We start from the raw sequence: 24,083 nt of genomic DNA on the forward strand, positions 1-24,083 counted from the left end.
GTAAAATGTTGTCAAGTGAACCAAACAAGAGCTGTCGGTAGGACAGCAACGCTCGACTATTCTTAGTGCTTGATAGTAAAAAAAATGCTTGATACAGTTACCTCCTCCTGTTTACAGGTTGGGGTCATGATGGTGAACAAGTGTGCAAAGTTTCAAAGCCATATGTCAATGGACTTTGAAAATATTTGAACTATTACAAAAACTTTAACGTAAATTCTAAGTCGAAAAAGGGGCTTAATTCTGTCAAAATGCTTGATAGAGTTACCTCCTACTGTTTACAGATTAGGGTCATGATGTTGAACAAGTGTGCAAAGTTTCAAAGCCATATGTCAATGGACTTTGAAAATATTTGAACTATTACAAAAACTTTAACGTAAATTCTAAGTCGAAAAAGGGCATATTCTGTCAAAATGCTTGATAGAGTTACCTCCTCCTGTCTACAGGTTGGGGTCATGATGGTACGAACAAGTGTGCAAAGTTTCAAAGCCATATGTCAATGGACTTTTGAAAATATTTGAACTATTACAAAAACTTTAACGTAAATTCTAAGTCGAAAAAGGGGCATAATTCTGTCAAAATGCTTTGTTAGAGTTACCTCCTCCTGTCTACAGGTTGGGTTCATGATGGTGAACAAGTGTGCAAAGTTTCAAAGCCATATGTCAATGGACTTTGAAAATATTTGAACTATTACAAAAACTTTAACATAAGTGGTTACGCCGACGCCGACGCTCGGGTGACTGCAATAGCTCTACTTATTCTTATCGAATAGTCGAGCTAAAAAATAATTTGCAAATGGCACTTAAAATTTACAAAAATTACCACCAATAGGTCAGAATATGTAAATATAGACCTTACTCCTTTAATCACGCTGTATAAATATGGTGATTATACAATAGATACTGCAAAATCAGTCATTAATTGCACATAACTTGAACATTATTTCTTAAATTGTGGATATTTTTCCTTTCTTAAATTCTTAGCGCATTTTTTCTAAAGGTTGATTTTCTTGAAATATTTCTAAGCTCATCTGGAAACATGCAGCTTTAAAACTGATTTCTTTTTTTAACTTAATGACACCATTTGTAAAAACTAATTTGCAAAAGGTTTCTTTATAGAGGATACCCTATTATGCAATAAATTGTCAAAATAAAAATAAATTCTATCAGAGACACTTAATTTCAATTCTTACAAGACACTTTCATTAACAGTAGTTTATAATACATAATCTTTGACACAAGCACCCTTCACTGAAGTTGATTTTGATTTTTCTTTTTCATTTTTGATGATCTGTATAGACCACCACGTTGGAAGAATCGTGACACCTTATTACTGTTACCCTCAGCTTTATTCTTCTTTTCATTGGCTCCCTGCCTATCATCAGTTGCCATGGAAACAAGGTCAACATTTTCTTTATCTGAACTTATTGACTTCTTCCTTTCCTTTACTGGCTGAAAGCCATACTCGTCCCCATCTGAATAAACATTCCGCGGTTTAAGAACTGCTCGACCAATTTTACTGAAAAATCCTCCGACTCCAGATTTCTTCTCTCCCTTACGACCCTTAACATCTGGAGCTCTCATGACTGGTCCATCTTCAACACTACATACATTCTTCACAGATTTCAGTGCAGCAACATCTCTATTGGTCACAAATTTTCCATGTTTTTCTAGATTTAAAATCGACAGATTGCACACACTTTCTGGCTCGGCTAGCGGAGCATTTCTGCCACCCTGTTCTCGTGTTTTCTCGTACTCGATCCATTTATCGTTTCCACAAATAGAATCTATCATATCACTACGACTACGTCGATGCATCGTCTTCCTACTCGGCAGCTCTAATCTGGTTTTTCCGTCTGCTTTCTTATCAATTACCTCCCTTTCTTGATACTCTTCATTTCCATCAGTCAAGGGAAACAACTTCCTCTGAAGAGTTGCACTCTTTTTCCCAGCATGTTTTGGGTCTGCAGTAATTGGTGAAGGCATGTAGTTGGGTTTATTTGACTGGTTCACAGGTTTGACAGTCTGGGCTGTACATGTTGCGACTGGTCGTATTTTCTGAGTGCTACTTCTCATCAACAACTTTGGTTCAAGTTCTGTGCCGTAACCTCGAAAAATAAAAATGTATTCATTATTATGTCAGTGAAGCTACTTTCCTTTTTATAAATCCTGGCTTCTTTCATTTTTAAGCCATGTGTCCTTAAATGTATTGATTTACTTCCATTTAATAATACAAATTCACTTTATTTCTTCTCACAATATCCTAGCTTATTTCAAATATTTGAGCATAGTTGATGTCAAGACTTGACAAGTGTAATGTGTGTTAAACAAAGTATTCATGAACTGTGATTTTTCTACAACAGAATATATTTGTCCTAAAAGCCTCTGGTATCACATACAGGGTATAATGTATACTTTTATAGTATGATAGCTGTCAATTAAATACAATCAATGCAAACATGTGACTGTTCTTTTACTCATTTTTTTGTCATCAAGTTCCTCTTGCAAAACTATCTATGATATTAAGTTATCAATTACAAGCATATGATTATATAGCCAATTTGTAGAATTTTCTGTTGTTCAGAAAATATATAAGTATTATAATCCGGATACTAGATTATATTATTAGTTATAAAGATTTTTGACAGCTTATTTGGACCCATATAAATGGTTGTTTGGAAATATGACTTGAGCCGCTAGGCGAGGGTTAAATTGCAAACAACATTTATATACGACCAGATAACCTCTCAGAAATATTTAAAACAAACTTTTAATACAGCAAGCATCCTTTTTTAAGAGAGAAAAAAAGTGAGTTTTCCTCATAAATTGACAGAAGCCGTGTTTATAAAACTATATAAATGTCACGATTATCCAATGAAAAGTGACATTACAAATGGCAGTAATATAAATAGTAAACTTACTGGCACAGACAAGTTCTGGTGTATCAAGGAATACATTATCACTGGTGCCCTGTCCTCCTCTAGGCTGAGACGGGGAACCAACAAATGGTATACAACTCATCTCCAATGGATGTGCTTGTTCCCGGTCTGGTGTGGGCATCGTTGATTTAATGCAGGGGTTAAAATTGCCCTGATGAAGCTGGGTAACAATCTTCTCTATAACCTTTGTTTTCTCCTCCATCATTGAAGAGCTGGCTCCTATATTAACAACATAAATGGTAGCTCAATTATTACATTCTATGATTATGTTTTATGTCATACTTAGACTGTTAAGGTTATATTGCGACTCTTCAGCGTTACAGGTAGATGAAGACCTCAGATGCGTTCCCAAGCACATGCAGACAACTAAGAACCACTGAAATTCCATGATAAGGAAGCTAGACAGCTTTTTCTCATTAAAGATTTCAGTCCCTGTCAGGATTCACACACCTAAAGTTTTTAAGGGGGAAGTTTTCCAAATCAGTAACCTTAGCCTCTCAGCCTTATACTGTAGCTTAATGCATGTTATATTTTATAATTATAATTATTGTTACATTTTATTATTATAATAATATAACATATAGCAAGGTTAATAATGACATAAAAACTATCTTGATCCAAGACTACAGGTGAAGGTATTCCTAGGCCAGGATTGCCTGACATGAGTTTATGCTAAACATAATTTCTATGGGAGTATGAGAGTCATACTCAGATTCTTGATCAAAGTAGTCTCCCTTTGACCATTTTACTATATATTTATATTCAAAAGTTGTATAATCATACCAGACAAATTCATATGCAAATCATTTTTTCTCTCTCAAGTTATACTTTTTATGCTATACAATAATACAGCAGATATATATATAATAAATATATTTAAAGATAAACTATGCTCAAATTTGATATTAGGAAATATTGATAATTCTTACACAGTCTCCGTATATAAAATAAACATGGTTTGACTTCATACAAAGTAAATATGATATGTTTATAGGTGGTCAAAATATGAATAAACATTCCTCATTAAAATAACTTGCAGTTTTGTTGTTTTTTTAACAAAAGATCAACTTTACTTGTCCTGTAATAGGGCTTCCAATGCAGAGTTGACATAGGAAGTTTATTCTTTTATTCAAATTAGACATAATTATTAAGTTAATTTCATAGATTTCAATAAATTTCTGTTATCACAATTTCTTTCCTAACGGATGAACATAATATATCTTTAAACATTATAATCCATCATAACAGATGTACCTATTAATTATATAAAAGATATCAATAAATTACAAATGAAATGATTTTATCAAAATTTGAAATAGTCAGTTACATTATATTTCTTTATAAAACTTACAAATAATAGCAAATAAATTTTTCAAGACATGATTTTACATTTATTATTACATTTATAAAACAAGATAACTAGCTACCGAGATATCAAAATTTACCTGCATTCTGGCCAAACTCTAGTGACAACAATTTACTCTTAAGTTTCTTCTGCAGCAGATCTCCGGATCTTTTATTTTCTATTTGCTGACGACACAGTGAACTCATAGTCTCCTGAAATTTTTTACAACCATTAGACTTTCATCATAATTGTGTATGTTTGTTTAGTCAGTTTCACGCTATAAATTGTAAGAAATATATCGCTGCCAAAGGGTTATTGTTTTATTGATCACCTATTTGCCAGAGGGTTTTCTAGGAAATTACTATATTATCAATTAATATAATTATTATTATTATTATTTATTATTAGTATTATAATTAATTATATATGTTTCGAAATATGCTAGTATAATAATAATTATTGTCGATGGTATAATTTTCTTTATTATTATTATTATTTTTATTATTAATTTATTATTATGATTATTATAGAAACAGCAAAAGCCGTCCATATGGCAAATACTCCGAAAATAACAGGGACGGCATAAGCCGTCCCTATGGCAGTGAAAGGGTTAAACATTTTTACTTATGTATGTTATGTAAATTAACCAAGAACTGTTTGTTTACTTTTGATTTTGTAGAATTTTAAGTCTCATTTACACTGTAAAGATCATAAGACAACTTAATTGGTGCAGAAATACTTCAGGTGATCATTTGTGCATTAAGACTGGCACAAGCAGGTACTTGAGTAGAAACACTAACTTTCTGTATTCAAAAGTTCTTTACAAAACAACACCTAAGAGGGGTAAGTGATTTAAAAGCAACAACCTTAATCACTAAGCCACCAAGGCCCCTAATGCAGAATTCAGTTCACTAACTACAAGGTCAACTTACACTATGGCATTTCTGTATATCTTTACAGAAAGCTATGACACACTTAAAACAATCTTGTATATTAAATCTTGTTTCATCCTCACAAAAATACGCTGCCAGATCATCAGTCAGGGTCCGTAACTCTGTTGTAGCATTCTGTATGCTGCTAAACTCTTTCTTTAAATCCTGGAAAACATGTAATTAGGATTATTGTTTTTAAAATTGGTCTTATAAATATAAATCATTGGTTTTATTTTAAATCCTTTACATTTAAATCAGTAAATTGATGACAATATATATCTTAATCTTTGAGCAGTAAAAATGATTTGATACAATGCAAACTATTTATCTTAAGAAAACTAATTTTAAATGGCATTCAGTCAAATCTATACACAGCAGATAAAGGCAGCTAAGCAGTATGTGCCAACCAGGGATGGTACTGATCACTCATGTGTAGTAATGTCATAATACTGCCAGCAGTTTGACCTGTGAAAGCCGGGCAAGATTTTTCTATCCATTTTGTGCATCAAAGCAGAAAATGAAATGCACAAAAGGGCTGACACTGACCGAAGTTTGGTTGAAATCCCCCGGAGTTCGGACAAGCTTAATGCGGACTGACAGACAAACGGCGAAGGCAGAAACATAAAAAATGCTTACCAAAATTTTTGGGAGATATAATTATATAAAATATACCAGTATGTTAAAATAAAGCTCTTACTCTGCAAGGGACCAGGATATATAAAGTGAATTAAGTCAAACTTTTGCACAAAACACATAAATCCTAAAACACAGATTAAATGTATATATAGACATTTTTATATCTGACGTACATTTATCTTTAAAGGTTTTTTTGTTCACTAGTTTTGACATATAATTCTAAAAATTTGGACAATTGGTATAGTTTTGACATATAGTAAAAATATATATGTAGTTGACAACCTACCTCAATAAAGGGTTGAAACATTTTCTGTAGACTACCACTGGCCTGTGTTAGATTGTTCATGAAATATCTCAACTTGCCATTTAGTTTACTTATGTCAGCTTTCATTTCTTCCATACTGAAACTATAAAACAGAAAAACCATGTTACCCTTACAGTGTAAATTTTCTAGAATGGCCTTGTCCTACTTCGAATATGGAGCTCTTTTCTTGGTGATTTCAGAATAAAATATAAAGCTATATTGGACTATCCCAACAACTTTCTGTAAACTAGATGGAAAGCTTTCTCACAAGAAAGAATTTAAAGTCCATGTTGAGATTTCGAAAACACACCAGTGAAAGGCAAATAGTTTGAAGTTAATGTCCCTTACCACTCAGCCAGGGACACACTAGCTATGTTCTGGAATAATTGATTATGTTTTTTAAATACATTGTGCATCTTTGTTAAATTAAGAAAAAATGTCTATAAGTATAAGAATACAGAGGAGCTGCCAGTTGGACAGCATGTACCACTATTCCCAGTGAATGATAGAAAAAGAAGAGCCTGCATAATAAATCATATGAATTCACGAAGAGGTAGATTTCGTTTAAAATACATGACAAGTTTTGACTTGGAAAATGGTAAACAATTATGATCCTGAAATTAACTTAAAGAATCATAAAGGGCCATAAATCAGTCAAAATTCATGCAGGAGATAAGGACCATGAATAGTGAACTCGTATTATTATCTCAACAACATGTGTGGTTTCATATAAATACCTTAAGTCATTGAGTTTTGCATGTAGAAACATGTAATAACTTTAAATGAGGTGTTAAGCTGATGCACAGGTAAGTAGAAAAGTCTAGATTTAATGAGGACTATGTTGTATAAATGTTCATACCTAGCAGCTTTCTCTAGTGGCAGGAACTTCCGAACAAACGAGAAGTCAGCTTTACATCTCTCTACAACAGTCTGTACGATACAATGTACGAGTGTTTTGTTTGGGGAGGAAGTTTTTACCTCCTGTAGACGTTCAAGTGATGATAACTTGAATCCTGCAGCATTACCGTGAAACTGATTCTGTAAAAATAATATTCATAAAATATGACAAAGGAAAAATAATTTTACGATATTGGTTTTTTAACTAAACTTAGAAAACCATATACATAAATATAAATGGCATTGAGGTATAAAATTTCCAAATAAAATGACATGAATACACTAAAGATAAATAGTTTGACCAACATAGTATTACCAGTATATGATATAAAGTCAGACAGCAAAAGAAATAAAGAATTTGTATGCCATCTTGTTTGTTCATTTCAGACTGAAATTTGTTCTTATTTGAGTCATATCTCCATATAGGTAAAATACCTCAATCAGTAACAATAGAGAAACTATAGTCTTGATTTAAGAAATAAGTATCTTACATAATTCAGGTAGTTTCCCACATTAAGGATAAGGTGCATCAGTTGTTTAAATTCCTCACTATTCAAGATCAACTTAGCCAGGTCAATCATCGTATCTAATGATGTCCGGAACTGTTTGACCGTCGCCTCAAATTCCCGGTGCATTGTATGACCCTCTAACAGTATGCTATAGTCCGGCAGGTCTGATAGAAGCAGGACAAACTGTTCGGCCATACCAAGTTCAAGTCTCGGACCTTTATACTGTCTCAACATTTCTATCTGGAATTATCATAGTTTACAATAGCTTGTATATGTATATTTTATATTGTTTTGTGTTATCAGTTTTATTAGCACGAGCAAAGAAATATTTTCAGACACAAAACACAATAATTAAACCTAAATTTTATTATAATTGAACATATACAGTTTGCAAGGTACAATCAGTTACCACTTATGGGCTAAAGATAATGACGTCTTCTAAAGATAAAGGTGGTTAAATTAACCACTCACACTTCTACATCTATTATTCAATTATGTATTAATGTTTGTATCTTACTATGTATAGTACATATGAAGCTCTCCAAACAGTGAAACATGTCATATATATTTTTTTTTAACTATCAGCAACACAAAATCTGCAATACATATTTTCTATAATGATAAATGACTAGAAGATACCTCCTCGAGACATGGCATGATTTTATTGAGATATTGCAACATAGGTAATGTAAGACGAGTCTTGTCTCCTTCTTCTAAATGGTTCACCAGATCCTCCGCACCAGAATCCAGTCTACTCAGAAACAGGTTAATTCTCAGTCTGGTATTAGCATTTAATAAAACAACCTGAAATAAAGTGTTTCAAAACATTATTTGTTGATATAAAATACAAATTCATGTGACTTGAATGAAGGAAAATATACAATTGCCTTTCAAACCCTCGCAGATCTGGTAGAGTGATGACTAAACAACCAGTTTATCTAAACTGTTTAGATTTAACAGTCTACCAAATTTCATACTGTTTGTTGTTCAATAATAAAATTTATAAAATTACCGTAAGTAGTTATAGTCAACACTAACAAATAAGTTACATGACTTTTTTTATGCAGAACAAGACTCACTTTATTACATCCTTTTTATTAGTTTATTTTTAGATTAATGCCGACTTTAAAACATTTTTGGTAATTTCTAGGCCATTGATCTACCTATTACCAACTGTTCCTGGATAACTAACCAGTAATTACTAGTTTCTCTGCAAGTGACAGATTACTTATCCCAGATGATTTCTAAATCTGCAGTGAGCGACAAATGACAATAAAAACTCAAATGTTCAAGTTTAAATTATTCTCGATATATGTCGCTTGATGAAAATATCACATCTGGTGTTTACTCAGTAAAATATACCTCTTTTTTTGCATATCACACAGGATTATCTACCATTTACACAGGTGCTAGAAAACCCTGTCTTACACCCCCCATGTAAGACAAGTCGCGTGCTTTACATGACAAAGATTCTTATAATCTCACAATGGATCAAACAATTATCCTCTAAATCATTAAACTATTTACTATATTCCATCAATTGACATATATATATGTTTTTACCTCCTCTATAGCCTCAAGGTGTTCAGGAAATTTTATCTGGAATGTAGAATCTAATCTCTGATAGTCAGGTGTTGTCTTGTCATTGATAATAGGTGGTAACCAAACACATGGTTCCCGGCCAACTGAAATAACATTATCATTATCTTACAATTTATAATTACAGGGCTAAAGTTCTTTTATAATCTGATATGCATTAAAACAAAGATATTGTAAATTTTATATTTGTAAATTGGATACAGAAAATATAAAATGCAAGCATTTTTTAAATAAAATTGTTCAGTATTCACAAACAAATATATAAATGAATATCTGACACTATGGTAACGTTTGGCGACTTCTAAATCTATAATTGGCTACATCAGATAAAAGTAAAATTATAAACTTATAAAATGTATTTAGATAATTAGTTATGTTGGCAGTTGCTCCAAACTTCAGACAAACACAAGCATACTAAAGAAACTTCTGTGGAAACTATATCAAGCTAAACTTTCAACAGCACAATGAACAAGAATATGTATTCATGCAAGGCTTAAATTACTTTTTTCCAAACATTTATGTGAAAATGTATCAGAACAACTTATAAATGTCCTGATATATTGATGAAATATAATACATTTACTAAACACCAGCAATACCTATCTTATCATCTGTGAGGCAGATCCATTTTAGATGGTTTAGTTCTCTTGTAGGTTTAGGAACTTTTTGTCTAAATATACTGTTACTCGGCTTCTGATTCCCACTACACTTCTCTCCTGGTTCCCTGTGAACAGACTGCCCTGGTTCCCGTCGTCCATCAGACTGCTTCAAGGTTGATGCCGAATATCTACCTGTTGTACAGACTGGTGTGCTGCTAGATGTTCTGTTATCTTGTAAACCATAGCAAAAATCATCCAATTTGTTCTTAATTTTATTTTGATCATACTCATAGGCCTTGCTCTCTGACATGTTTATATTCATCTGACACTGTGGCTTACTCTCATCTGTTTTATTGAACGTTTTATGTCCCTGACTTTCCTTTGAGAGTTTACTAGAAATACTACAGCTTAGGTCAGCATTGTACGGTGAACTGGAACTCTCTAAGCTCGACTTACTACAATTGTTAAATGGTGAAGTCTGACTGTCGTCCAGTTTGTTACTGAAGAAAGTTAGCTCTGTTGGGGAACAGTATTTATTTCTGACGACAACAGTTTTATCATTAACACCACTTCCTGAACTGACATCATTCTGACATGATGCAGCAGAGGACATATTGTGTCTAAAAATAGTAACAGTTCTATTTTGAGATTCACTGTTATCACTTTGATCAGATTGCCCACTAGAAGAGTTGTGTGACCCTGTGCTTCCTATAGAATTCTGATTGAAATTTTTCCTTGAATTTATATTCTTACTCAATCCACTTCTTCTCTCAATATCAACAACATTATTATTGTTTGTAAATTTGTGTGGGACACAGGGTTTTGAAATTTGACCGAGTTCGTTTGGTGCACAGGCATTTTCGCCACTTCCTGTTTGTTTGCTTGCAGCAGACGACATTTTGACTGTGTCTTGGTAGGCAAACACACATTTGTAGACCAAGTGCAAACTGCTCCGCGGAATTGTAGAAAAAGAAGTTCCGTTCTGTATATTATCTAGGGTTCAGAAGAACTTATTGTATGTATTACATGGTGGATTAAATTGTCCACCGTCTGCCATAGTTTACCACTGTAAATATACATAGGCAACAATAATCACAAATATTATAGCCTGTTTGAAGAGTGCAAAAATCAAGTAATTAATGTATATGTGACTTAATGATTAGCACTACTTTAAGACAGTTTTGTAAATAAACTTGGGGAAATTTTTTTTAAAAAATACTTGGTTTTGGTTTTAAAAAATATTTATTTAAAACTCGATGCAAAATAAATTCTTGAAATTATTAAGTTTACTTTTGAGTCTCTTTCCTTTTTACCAAACCTTGTTTTCTAACCAGTAGCAGTTTCATATGAAGGAACATGGTAGGGACCCGATTAGGGCTCGAACCCATTATTCCAGGGTTGAGAGACCGACACCTTAACCACTAGGCCACCACAAATGCTTAGAAACAAACAGGATAGAGTCTGATAAGCCAGCACAGATAAACAAGCCAAGGTGGATCTTTTCTAGTCTCTTACCTCTGTTGTCATAGTAATTAACTCTCAAGTGTTATTATAAAATAGTAAAACTTTACTAAAGCAGACAGGGCTTCCATAGGTAAGAAGTTTGGGAGTAATTTACTTCTTAATTTTGGCTTATGACTTCCAAAATATAATGCTTTTCCTTCTTTTCCTACATAATGTGACTTCCAGTGTTAGACTTTTTGCAGCTTCTGACTTCAAAAGTTTTGGACTTAATGGAAGCCCTCAGGAAACATTTAAAGGATATTAGATAATTCTTCCTTTTAATACATTGACAATGTTATACCTGTTATCTTTGTAAACAGTTTCTATAGACAACAAATCTTGTAAAATGTTGACAAAGTTAGCCATCTTGGGGGTTCCAAATACCTGTAAAAATAGCATTACATGAATTATCATTACATTTGTCAATATTTTTTTATCAATTTCAGCACATACTAGCACATAATTTTCCCTATATAGAAGGTGCTGATATAAGGCCCCTTTACAATTTGAAGAAGATAGAAATGCCATGTTCACATTTAAAAAGTTCTTTGTTTACAGTTATTTAACAGTAATATACATATAACAACTAAATTAAGCTAATTAAGTATCTTTTTTTGACAGTTTCAAAGCTACATTCAGAAATGTCACCTCTTATTCTAAAATACTCCTGTTATTTGCAAGTTGATGAAGACAGAGTTATTTGAACATTTCCTGTTGAAATTTCTCAAGCCTTTATATTTTTGTTACCAACTATAGAAAAATCCAAGTTTTTTTTTTTTGTTCTTTCACAATTTTAAGGAAAAGGGTTAGGTTTACACTAAAACTTGACAATATCAAGATATTTGCATTCTTCCTACATAAATTAGAAATGCCTGGGCCTTTTTATAACTTTTGGAAAACAAAAATCTCTAAAGCAACGACCTTTGCCATGCCCAATGTGACCCCAAACTACATCCAAATTAGAGGACCAGCCTATGTATGTACCTACTAAATATGAAATAAGTCTATGAATAAAAGCTGAATAAGCTTGAAATCTTCTTTTAGCATCACTGACTTTGACCCAAATTACTATCTAAAGTTAAAAACCATCCATTTTATATAACTACCAAACATGGAAGCATATTGATAAATGAATTTGGTAGGAGAAACTGTTGAAAAGTGAGAAAGAACAACAGAAAGATGAAACAGTGACTATAATTCAGGGCAAACAAAAAATTCTGTCAGCAACTATTTGTAACAAGTCTTTTAATGTGACATTATGGTCATATTTTCATTGTTAAGTTGAGCTAAATTGACTACATTTTTCAAAAGATTGTTATAATGGTGATTGACTAAAAGTTGATACTGGAAAATGGTTAATATGATAAAATATAAATTTGACCAAATATAAACTTTTTATCAATTTTACATTACAGGTAAAGTCCTATGGATATATAAAAAGAAATTTCCTTGAGCTACATGACTTATTTTTCATACATGCGAAGTAAATTACAAAACTGAAAGGAATTATGGCAAAAATGTACACTTCTTTTGACTTTCACTTGTTCACTCACTATATGCCCCGTGGGAGGGCATAATATCACTTTAAACAAACTTAGTGTTAGAGTTTACCCTGGCTTGAATCTGATCCTGAAGATCTTGAGGGCTGTTAAGGTCTATGCTGTTACTGGCAGAGACACTCTCCTCGTCTGACAACTTCCTCTCATGAAATACCTAACAGAGATATTATATACAACATTTATATACATTCTTTCACTGATCTATGATTAATTTATTATCATTAGCATTAAAAAAACATGCATTGCAGATATGTATGCAGTTACAAAATTAAAGGTTAAAGGATGTAGCAGCATGGCCAAGTGGTTAACATGTGGGACTAGTAATCTAATGATCGCTAGCCGCATGGGTTCAAACCCCGTCAGGAGCAAGTCGTTGTTTCCTTGAGCAAGAAACTTTACACTTAGTGCTCAGAACTGGTTGGTTCCAGGAACGGATTCAGAAGTATGTCTATAAGGTTATAGCTTCCTACACAATCAAACTTAAAAAATAAATTCTGTATAAACCAAAGATTAATAAAATGTCAAGAATGATCATGTTTACAAAAAGATGTACGGACCTCAAGTTGTAGAAGTAAATCTTCGTCTGGTTCCTCTCTTCTGATATATGACAACATTTCTAGCAGGTTTAGACCTGTACAATAATTCAGGGAGAATTACATGTATACAGAAAGCAAAGTTTATATTTATTAATTATCCGAGTTACGTTTTTATTTCACAAAGATGATTAAAAATATTCACTGTCACAGACTTAGATCTTTAGTAAATATATGCACCCAAGATTATAGAATGCACTTTTACACGTACTTCATATTTCAGAACTTCATGAAGAGTTTATATTCAGATTTGAGCCGCATCACAACAAAACCAACATAATGGGTTTGCGACCAGCATGGATCCAGACCAGCCTGCGCATCCACGCAGTCTGATCAGGACCAATGCTGTTCGCTTACAAACCCTATTACAAGTAGAGACACTGATAGCGAACAGCATGGATCCTGATCAGACTCGCAAACCAATTATGATAGGTTTTGTCATGACGCGGCTCATTTTATTGACAATAAAAACTTACCAATAAATTCATTTCTGATCCTCATACGCTCCATCACTGTAGGTGTACAGTTAATCAATGTATTTATAAATGTCATGACAGCAGTTTTAAAGGCAACTGTTTCACATTTCTGTAAATCTCTCACCACCATACTGAATCTATGTAACTGGTCGCATTCATTCTGTAAATATAATATAAACATACTATATATCAACTATGGTTTTACATTAATATGTCTTTTGCATAGGGTGTTCATAACTGTTTTGTCATGACAATTTATACAGGGGAAAAAAAATTATGACAACAGCTAAACTTGTTCTGACACCATTGTGAGCAAAACAGGAATTATTAGTCACTGGAAATGGGTATGTCTACCATCCAAAATTTCAAAAAAAAAAAAAAAATAACTAAACAATAAAGTATTGTTTGATTTATAACGTGTTACAAGAATATTAATATGTTTGTCTATTATCTTATTTTTATTAACACTGTCTAATAGACATCTGTATCACTATTGATCCAATTTATTTCATGTATGATGTACCAACTTTATTTATAACATAAATATTTGTTTCTACATGTTATCATATTTTTGCCGCTCAACGTCATAACGTTTTTCGCGCGTTTTACGCATTTTCCGTCCGGTAATTTTATTATGTTTTGCACTGATGATGGCATATAGCCGAAACATTTGCAATAAATAATTACTGAATGTTCGTGTTTGTGTGGCTTGTCTGTTTATCCATAATTTAAGTAAAATACACTATTTTACAACAGTTTCATCATGATTTAGTCCATATACATAGATATTTTTAAAGTAGAAGCATGTTATAAGAAGATATTTAAACTTTATGAAACATTATTGTTAATCTGAAATAGAAGATACTGACCAGACTTCCCGAAAGTTAAATGAAAGTGTCAAGACATTCGGTCTGACAAACCATGAAAATTTGTCAGACTAAAACAAAATCTGTCAGACTGAATGAAATTAAACAAAATCAATGGAAAACTTGTGTTTGTGTTAAGACACTTTTCGGTTTAATTTTTTGGCCGTAAAAATCGGCACCATCACATCACATTTTCACCTCCTCCGTGTCGTACACAAACCTGCTTCCATATTTTCATTAAATTTTCTCTCAGGTCTATTCTTTTCATCCTATTACTGCTGTTCTGCACGCTTTTCTGACGTAGATTTTGTGTTTTCCACGTTTGGCATGGAAATAAAGAATCGTCGGACCTAATCATCATTTATCGGACATGTCAATACCATGTCAACATATCAAATGAAGCATTTTTCTGGGTGGGTTTTATGTCGCATAAACACAATATAGGTCATATTGGGACTTCCCAGCTTTACTGGTGGAGGAACACCTCAGGTGCCCTTCAAAGCATTATTTCACACGAACTGGTACCTGAGTAGAACCACCGAAGTTCCGTAAGCTACTTAAATAGCTTCCTCACATGAAAGAATCCAATGTCTGGATTCACACCCTGGATCCACTGCAGTGAGGGGCAAGTGGTTTGAAGTCAACAACCTTAACCACTAACAACCCTAAAGAAGAATTTGTGAAGTGTGCAAAATCGAAAAGACCAATAATGAACATCTGACATTTTGTTTTGTTCTGGAAAAACATAATATCTATCATAGCTTACCTTTATATAAGACAGGCCTTCCATCACCCTCAGGTAGCCGATATTACTGAATACACACACTGCTGATAACATCTCAAATGCTTGTTTCTTAGGTAATGTCTCATTGCAATTCAATGCTGAAATAAATATTTTATGATTTTTTTTCTGTAGTTTTAAAACTGTATATGATCATCACCCAGATCCTTGAAATTGGAAACTTTATAAGTAAGCAACTTAATAGTTGGTTACAACTTTAAAAAACAACTCACATATTTTCGAAAAATTAAAAACACTTCTAGTACATATGTTTCAATCAGAATATCTACACAAGAATTAAAGAACTGAGAAAAAAACATTCTATCTAAATTTCAAAATATGACCCAATATCAGCTATTAATTCAGCCATATTAAAACTAAATGTGAAAATATACTTAGCAACTTTTCTCAATTAAAAGGAAAAAACCCTTCCCCTCCCTGCAAAAAAGCTTAAGTTGGATTTTTAGTCCCGCCAATGTTGTAGAAATCATATAACAATTTCCAGCTTTACTGGTGAAGCAAGTCCTTTTAGAATGTAGCTTGTTTTGTATCAGTCTCAATCCAGCACATGAGTAGAGCCACCAACCTTCCATATCTAGTTTGAAAGCTTCCTTTTTCATAAGAAAATTCATAGTCACTGGGAGTGGATACCAGCCCATTGATAAGGGGCAAGTGATTCAACTCAACCACAGAGGTTCCAGAAAATTTTAATATTTACCCATTGTCAGTTTCTTTGTGCAAACATCACTATTGATGAAGAATTCCAGTCCCAATGTGTTGTTTAGTATACAACGAACACAAGAGATACAGTCCATCTGTAATATAGCATCAGATATACACGTGAAGCTACGTGCCGACATCTGGTACAGGGAATCTAACAAACTGTCTAAACCATCCAGAGATAGAAACTCCTAAAATAAATATTGAAATATGTTAACAAAATGTATTGTATCAGAAAATGCTTCTCAAAATATGTAGAAATTTTTGAATATCAAATAAGTTTATATCACATACAATGTTAAATTTTCTCAATGTTAATTTCTCTCTTTTAATAAAAGAATATTAATAAAGACTGACTTAGTAAAATAAGTCCTGAGAAACTATAAAAGCACAAATTTTATAAATATTCACAATTTCATATGGAGGCTCAATCCAACTAAATACCTTATTCTCCTTACCAAAAAGTATATATTAAATTATTAATAACCATTTTACCGAAAGAGAGGGTCAATTCTTTTTAGTATAAAATGATAATGGTGTAGTATCACAACTGAAAATGTAAAAAAGAACTGTTACAGTGATTACTCTTTTTCAAAATTTTACCCTCTATGGGTGCAAATCTCCCCCACTAGATAGGCCCTGATAATTCCCCCCGAGAGTGAAAAACAGCACTGACCTGTAGCCATTTATCTGAGCAATTATCAAGCTTGGTTCTCAAAGCACAGTACATCTGCACGGAGGGAACGCTGTGTGTGAGGGTCACACATTGCTCGGGTGAACTTCGAGCCAGATCCTGCTGTAACTCCAGTGTTGTGTTGTTAGCATTGTGCAGTGTACTGCGACTTGTAAACCTGCTAGCCATCATTTTTACCTGAAAAAAAAAATCTTAATAAATAACATAATTTTAACATTTAATGCCATTATTCCATGTATGAATTTTTTTTTTTGACAAAAAGTTGTTCATAGTAAACAAACAAAAACATTTTGAGCTGGTCAAACCTTTGCATGAAAAATTTCACACTTGAGGTACATATATTTGACCTACATCATAGATGATACAACACTCTATACATAGCCTTTGGCTCGTTTAATTGCTTGACCATTCCTTTTTTAATTTATAACATACTCTGCGGGGGGAAGGGGGTTATTATGTCCCTGCCAGAAATATATGATGCCTAGACAGGTCAGTAACTAGTGACCCCAACCAAAGAGTGAAAGACCCCGCTACAGTCTACAGATTCAGGGCTAGCACTGGCAAATTTTTTCTTTGAGCCAATTTTTCGCAACGAAAATTGTCTGCCTGTATTTTATTTTCAAATCAGGCAATGGTACGGCATGAGATATTTAGAAAAACAAACTATATCCAACTTTATATTATTAATATTAGTTCCATGTTTATTAAAGTTACAAATCTTACATATATAATTTACAGTCAGTAATCATAAAAGCTTATAGGTCAGTAGTTATAACATTTGCCAAACGTTAGGCAGCAAGGTTCCCTTTAAATCTAAGGCTGTGGCATGACAATAAGGGTAATCTTATTTTTTTTTTTTCAAGAATACTCTGTAAAGCTTCAAATGTCAAATAAATTCCTTTTCAATTTTATGTTTTCGGAGCCATAATTAGGTCAGATTTTATTGACAATAACCCCCCTCCCCCCTAAAAAAAAACAAAACACCTCAATTCCTTTTATCTGTTTATCAACAACAATAAAATTTACTGGTCATGTTAACAACTGCAGAACATAATTTGTCGCGATTTCATACATAATTGCTGATTTGATTAGCGATAATCTTGAGATGCCGCTAGTTATTGTTTCAGACCAATTATCCAGTGCATATTCAACTATCTGCCAGGTATTTTCACACCAATTAGTGTCATATTTATCAGTTGATAAACATGTAAACATACTGCGAGGTCAGTGTATAAGACTGTGTTACTGTTCATATCAATATTTCATTCAAAAGGGAAGTTATGAATATAAACCAGTCAATGACCCACAAAAAATATACTGTGTCGCTGTGTTTTGAGTGATACAACGGAAGTTGTAGATGGAAAACCAAATGTGTACTTTTCCATTCTTAAAATAGAAAATGACAAATTTAGACTGGAGATTCCAAAAGTCATACTTTTCGTACGTTTGAGCCAATTTTGATTTTCATGAGCCAATTTAATTATTTTGGAGCCAATTTGCTCCTGCCAGCGCGAGCCCTGAGATTAATAGAGAGCTCGATGAGCAGGACTTTTGCAAAGCTAGCTTCAAGGTGACATGAGTACCTGCTAAATGATGGTTTTAAAAACTTGCGTCGGAAGTACTTAAGTGTTACATCGCAACTTTTCGAATGACAAGATAATGACAAAAGGCCGAGGAATTTTGATTGAAAACGTATGCGTAGACTGGTCTCCTGCTCACTTCTATGGGAACCATAATGGGAGACAGGACAGGGAACCAGAATAAACGGAAGCAGTGTATAAAATACCGCATGACAGTTATAAAACAGAAAATGTAAAATGAAAAATTATTTTATACTTTTTCACAGTAAAAGTAAATTGAGCTTGCTTTGAGGCTTTGCCTTTTCATATTACAAATATCAAGCCTACTGGTTGTCAGTAAAAACACTACATATTATCAAACCTATGGTCCCTGGCTGGCGATAACATGGTTATCAGAGGATTTTGAGACGTTTCGGCCCCAAGACGTATCGGCCCCAAACTACCCAAGACGTTTCGGCCCCGGACGTTTCGGCCCTTTGCCAAATCGGCCCCAGAATAAGTACTGTATTTTAAACCGATATATTAATAGCATTTCAATAAAAAAATGAATCAATTAATATATATATATTTAATCATTTTGTATAAAAACTAGATTATAATAGTAGTAGGGTTCCAAAAGTAATCAATACAAACAGAACAGAACATTAACTTAATTTGAAAAAATATAATACACAAACAAACAATTATTTACAACATATTTAGATAATATTTTATTTGAAAGATTAAGAAGCAAGACACAAAACAATACACGAGACAGACATTAAATTATTATCAACAACTATTTAACAGTGACGAGTTTGATGGAAACGAAAACATAACAAATGAACTATCGGTGCAATATATCCATTTTTGGGAAATCCTTTCTAAATTAATATATTCAAAACTGACCTACCTGTATCGCATACCTATATCGGACATTTCATAATATTTACACTTAAAATCCGATTGTAAGTATTAAATCACAGTTAATATCCAGCAAATAATTTCTCTAATTTAATTTTATATATAATGCAATTATTCTAACAATTAAACGCACAAACACTTTATTTTCAAATGTTATAACTTATCTATAGCAGGTACATAGCATTTTAATATAATTTGGTTTCAGTTTTTCAATCAGTTTTATTACATCTAGCATCTATCATTATCTAATAACAATAATAATTAAAAATATTATCATGAGATGATAGCAAACCGTTTTTTTAACATATCAAGCAATATACTAAAGTGGGGCCGAAACGTCTCGCGGAAAAGGGCCGAAACGTCCAGGGGCCGATTTTTCGACAGGGGCCGATTTGGTTTGGGGCCGAAACGTCCTATCTATCTATCTATCTCTGGATACTGCCAACCCCTCTTACGAGTGTTAAAGGCAGGAAGTCCTGTTTGCTATCAGAGCATAGCAGTTGGTATTGCCATCAAAAATGGTATTGCTATATATTGCAATAGACTTAATAAACTGAAACTTACATTGTTTTGGAGAGGTAGAAGTTAGCTTAGTGTTAAACAGACAAAAACATAAACATAATTTTAACTTTCACGCGAAAACTAATGACAAATCAAAATTAGATTCGACTTTCCTACCTTTTCCTATTTCAAACACAAAAATGCTTAAATATTAACAGAAATGTTATGATTATAATGCGTGATGATGATAACATTATTACATTTGCTTGCACAGGTGTTTAAATTACGTATGACTAATTTATTTTCTACTTCCGTCTTCAAATTTTGCGCGCAATTGGATATGTCTAGAATTCTTTCCAGGGTATCATTGTCGTCTTCGATATAGTCTATAATTTTTATGAACAGATTATAGTTTTTTGCTCTACAGATTTGATAAAGACAAAAAGGCAGAGTGAAAAACTGAATAATAGAATTTATTAACTTTGCATTATCACAGAAAAAATTAAATGGGGAAATAGGGTTATCATTTTTCAATTTATCTGCCCTTGAATTTGATTTTTTTTTTGCCAACTGGGATGCACGATTTTTCACCTCTTGCATAGAAAAATATATAACTAACTTCATAATTTAAATTCTACTAAACATTATTAAAACCCTTGCAGTGCATCAGTTTTTGCGTCATGCAAGATAGAATCAATAAGTACCACGGTTTAGTAAGGATTCATTTTAAAACTGCTTGCATCCATTGAAATCTTGGAAATTAAAATTTATGTAAATCTCTGTCTTAACCATATAAAATAATGGAACATTTTTATATAAGAATTACTTAAAAGTTTGTCTTATTTTCGTTTATTCGTTATCGTCTTACATTGAGTCAATACTTTCAGTTTGTAAATCTTGGTTTGTAAATCTAGTTTTATCAAGAAAGATAAAATGCAAACAAGCAAATTCGATGAATTTATATCCCCCGCCGAGTACTGGTTATAACTAGACATAAGGCTTCATTTATATATTTATCATAACATAAACAGTAATATTTTTTGTACATGATAAAAATCCAGGGCAATAATAGAGGCCATAACTCCGTGTAAAAGAGTATTATCTGGACATGTCAATGACATGCCAATTGACTTTTTGTATTGATGGTTCCCATAAAGATTTACTGAAATCAATCAAGCAGTTTCAAAGAAATAGCAAGATTGCTTTATATGCATACTACATACATGTAACTAATCAAGGGCCATAACTATGTGATGAAGGGTCTGACCGGAGCAGGGCAACAATATGCGCATCTGCTCTTGATATTGATGGTTCCCATAGTTTCATTGAATTCCTGCCGGTAGTTGCAGAGAAATAGCACGTAAACGATTATTGCTCTATATGCATACTGCATAACTAATCAAGGGTCATAACTCTGTGTTGAAAGCACGGACCAGAGCAGGGCGACGATATGCGCATCTCCTCTTTGTATTGATGGTTCCCATAATATTTTATTGAATTCAAGGCAGTTCTTGCAGAGAAGTAGCACGGAAACGATTTTTGCTCTTTATGCATACTACACAAATAATCCTGTGTCATATATAACTCTGTGTTGAAAGGTCTGACTGGAACAAGGCAACGATATGCCCATCTCCTCTTGGTATTGATAATTCCCATAAAGTTTCGTTGAATTCCAGCCAGTAGTTGCAGAGAACTAGCGTGGAAACGAAATTCGGACAGACGGACGAATGTACGGAAGGGCGGACGGACAACGCCAAAACAATATCCCCTCCCGATTTCATCGGCAGGGGGTGGGGGGGGGGTAACAAAAAGCATGTTACTAATAAGTGTTCATTATATTTACTCTTGTGTTGCTACATATATCTATAGTTAATAAAGTATTGTATTAAAGTTTATGGTTAACTCTGAAACAAGTATGTAATTGATTTGAATGAAACAACGATGGATAAAGCAATATGAACTGCGTCGTATCCACAAAACTCCATAAAAATTCTGGCATATATCTATAGTTAATAAAGTATTGTATTTTAGTATTATGTAAAATTATATTTTAAAGTTTATGGTTAACTCTGAAACAAGTATGTCATTGATTTGAATGAAAAAAACGATGGATAAAGCAATATGAACTGCGTCGTACCCACAAAACTCCATAAAAATTCTGGCCCGCTTCGAGTTGCAAGATCGCTATAACTTTTTTTCTTCAAAATAGTTGTACCGCACGAAGCGGAAAATAGGTAATTTCAATTATAACGGGGCAAAGTGAAATCATTATACTACAAGTTTATTTCATACTCAGTTGATGAATAACATGACAATATGAGCTATAACATATTTACATAATAAACTATAGAGGCATATATATGACATGCATAGACATATCTCGTATTTTCATACGAGGGAGAGACATTTTGTATTCCATATATTTAAATTAAATACCAATAATGTTACAAATATATGCTTTGCCAAAGAGATCAGTCATATACTCAAATAACATGATCTTAAACTTCCGTTACTTAAATATTAGTTGTAAAAATGTTTAATATGCGACAGATCTTAATAGCAAAGCACACATCTTTGTAATAATTCTAAGACGTACATCAGATTGCAACTTTATCTAATATCAAATTTAATAATTATTTCCTTAACAAATAAACAAAAATGCTTGTACTTATCATAATGTTTTGTATCTATATTCATAACAGATTTAAATAACATAACATTAGGTTTTCTTTTACTGATATCATTTTTACTGCTAATTTTGCACATATATTTAGCGGGGAAAAAAGAATGAAGCGATGCCTTTGCAATGGTTTATTAACAAATCTGTAACAAATCTGTAATAATAACTGAAGAGAATTATCAACCGGTTTCAGCAGTTAATTAAAGGGATCTTTAAGATAATGACGTTAACTAAGTACATACATGTAATTCGAAAGTAATTGCAGTTCGAAATGCCAAGTATCATTTTATCAAATGGAAAAAAAATATGATTATTCCTGCTAAAAGAGATTTGTATCTGCATTGGGATTTTCATCTTATTTTCAGTCACAATTCAGTGTTAAAGCAATAATGTACTGACTGTGCAATATCGCAAATAAAACATCGTAACCAAAAAGGATATATTGTAAAAAAATATTAATGTCTGCTAATATCCCAAAGGCCAAATGTATACAAAAATAAAATTTAGTTAAGTTTTTTAACAGTGAAAGTTGCTTACGTTTATGTCTTTCAAAAAGTAATTCATGTTTGACAGTTTTTTTCAAAAACCTTTTAAAAAGAAATGAATTGGGATTTTTATACCAGGGGTAAACGATAATGCAGTGGCATTTAGGCGGATCTGTATACAGTATAAGTCACCAAAAAGTAAGGTTCTGTATTGACATTAAAAAAAGACTGAATAACGGCTTATTCAATTAAAAAATTGATTTTTTCAAACGTATTCTGATGTGAGAAATTTATAATTTGCAAACCAAGTGGAAACTGTCATTAACAGTTTTAAAAATACCTTTTTGCAAGTTATTTAACTATCGTTAAATTTTATTATTTTCAAAAAAGGGAATATTTGACGATAAATGAATACTAAAATGAAAAATTACGTTTAAATTTTGAAAACGATTCGCATTAATACAGATGTTCGTCAAATTAAGCCTCTTATCAATGGAAAGATCGGGCATGTTAATGAGGGAACAAAATCGGGATTTCATTTATAATAACATCTTATAAAAATATGATGCGTGAGTATCAAAGTAAATACCGAAGGTTTTTTTTTCAGTTGTTTCTGTAAAAATTTAAATCAAAAAAAATTTTTTTTTTTTCACTAAAACTCTTTCATTCTTTTAAATGAAATTCAATTAAAAATTTAATTTTTGACATGCACGGGTCATCTTTTAAAACATTTTTTGTTGATAGAATAGAATTTAGGCAAATCTAAAGAAAATGCCTTAACCGTAAAAACATGCCCTTTTTAGATAAAAAAATTAATAAAAGTTATATTAAATTTAATAAATTTTTTTTTAAAGTTTTTCACAGAAAATTATCCAAAAAAAGAAAAAGCAGATAATCCCAAATTTTTTTTTTGTTTTTGTTGTTGTTGTTGGGGTTGTTGTTTTTTTTCTTCTTCTTTTTTTTTAAAAAAAAAAAATTATTTTTTT

General features: G+C 32.4%; 1 protein-coding gene across 1 annotated transcript; it reads right to left on the reverse strand.

The window, feature by feature from the left end:
- Positions 1–592: 592 nt before the first annotated feature.
- LOC132728001 (inverted formin-2-like) lies at positions 593–20,254 on the reverse strand. The gene is made up of 19 exons (XM_060713602.1): positions 20,110–20,254; positions 16,931–17,125; positions 16,253–16,445; positions 15,520–15,635; positions 13,888–14,047; positions 13,376–13,449; positions 12,871–12,972; positions 11,561–11,643; positions 10,751–10,822; positions 9,757–10,703; positions 9,122–9,243; positions 8,198–8,362; positions 7,541–7,798; positions 7,012–7,190; positions 6,135–6,255; positions 5,213–5,377; positions 4,381–4,492; positions 2,918–3,154; positions 593–2,104 (listed from the first exon to the last, which is right to left on the reverse strand). Exons 2-19 carry the CDS (start codon positions 17,117–17,119, stop codon positions 1,245–1,247), a joined length of 4,155 nt encoding a protein of 1,384 aa, XP_060569585.1. The 5' UTR covers positions 17,120–17,125; positions 20,110–20,254; the 3' UTR covers positions 593–1,244.
- Positions 20,255–24,083: the final 3,829 nt, after the last annotated feature.

The sequence above is a fragment of the Ruditapes philippinarum genome, unplaced genomic scaffold (assembly GCF_026571515.1).
Source record: "Ruditapes philippinarum isolate M1 unplaced genomic scaffold, ASM2657151v2 ctg4345_1_1_1_1, whole genome shotgun sequence".
In the NCBI taxonomy this organism is placed as follows: Eukaryota; Metazoa; Mollusca; class Bivalvia; order Venerida; family Veneridae; genus Ruditapes; species Ruditapes philippinarum.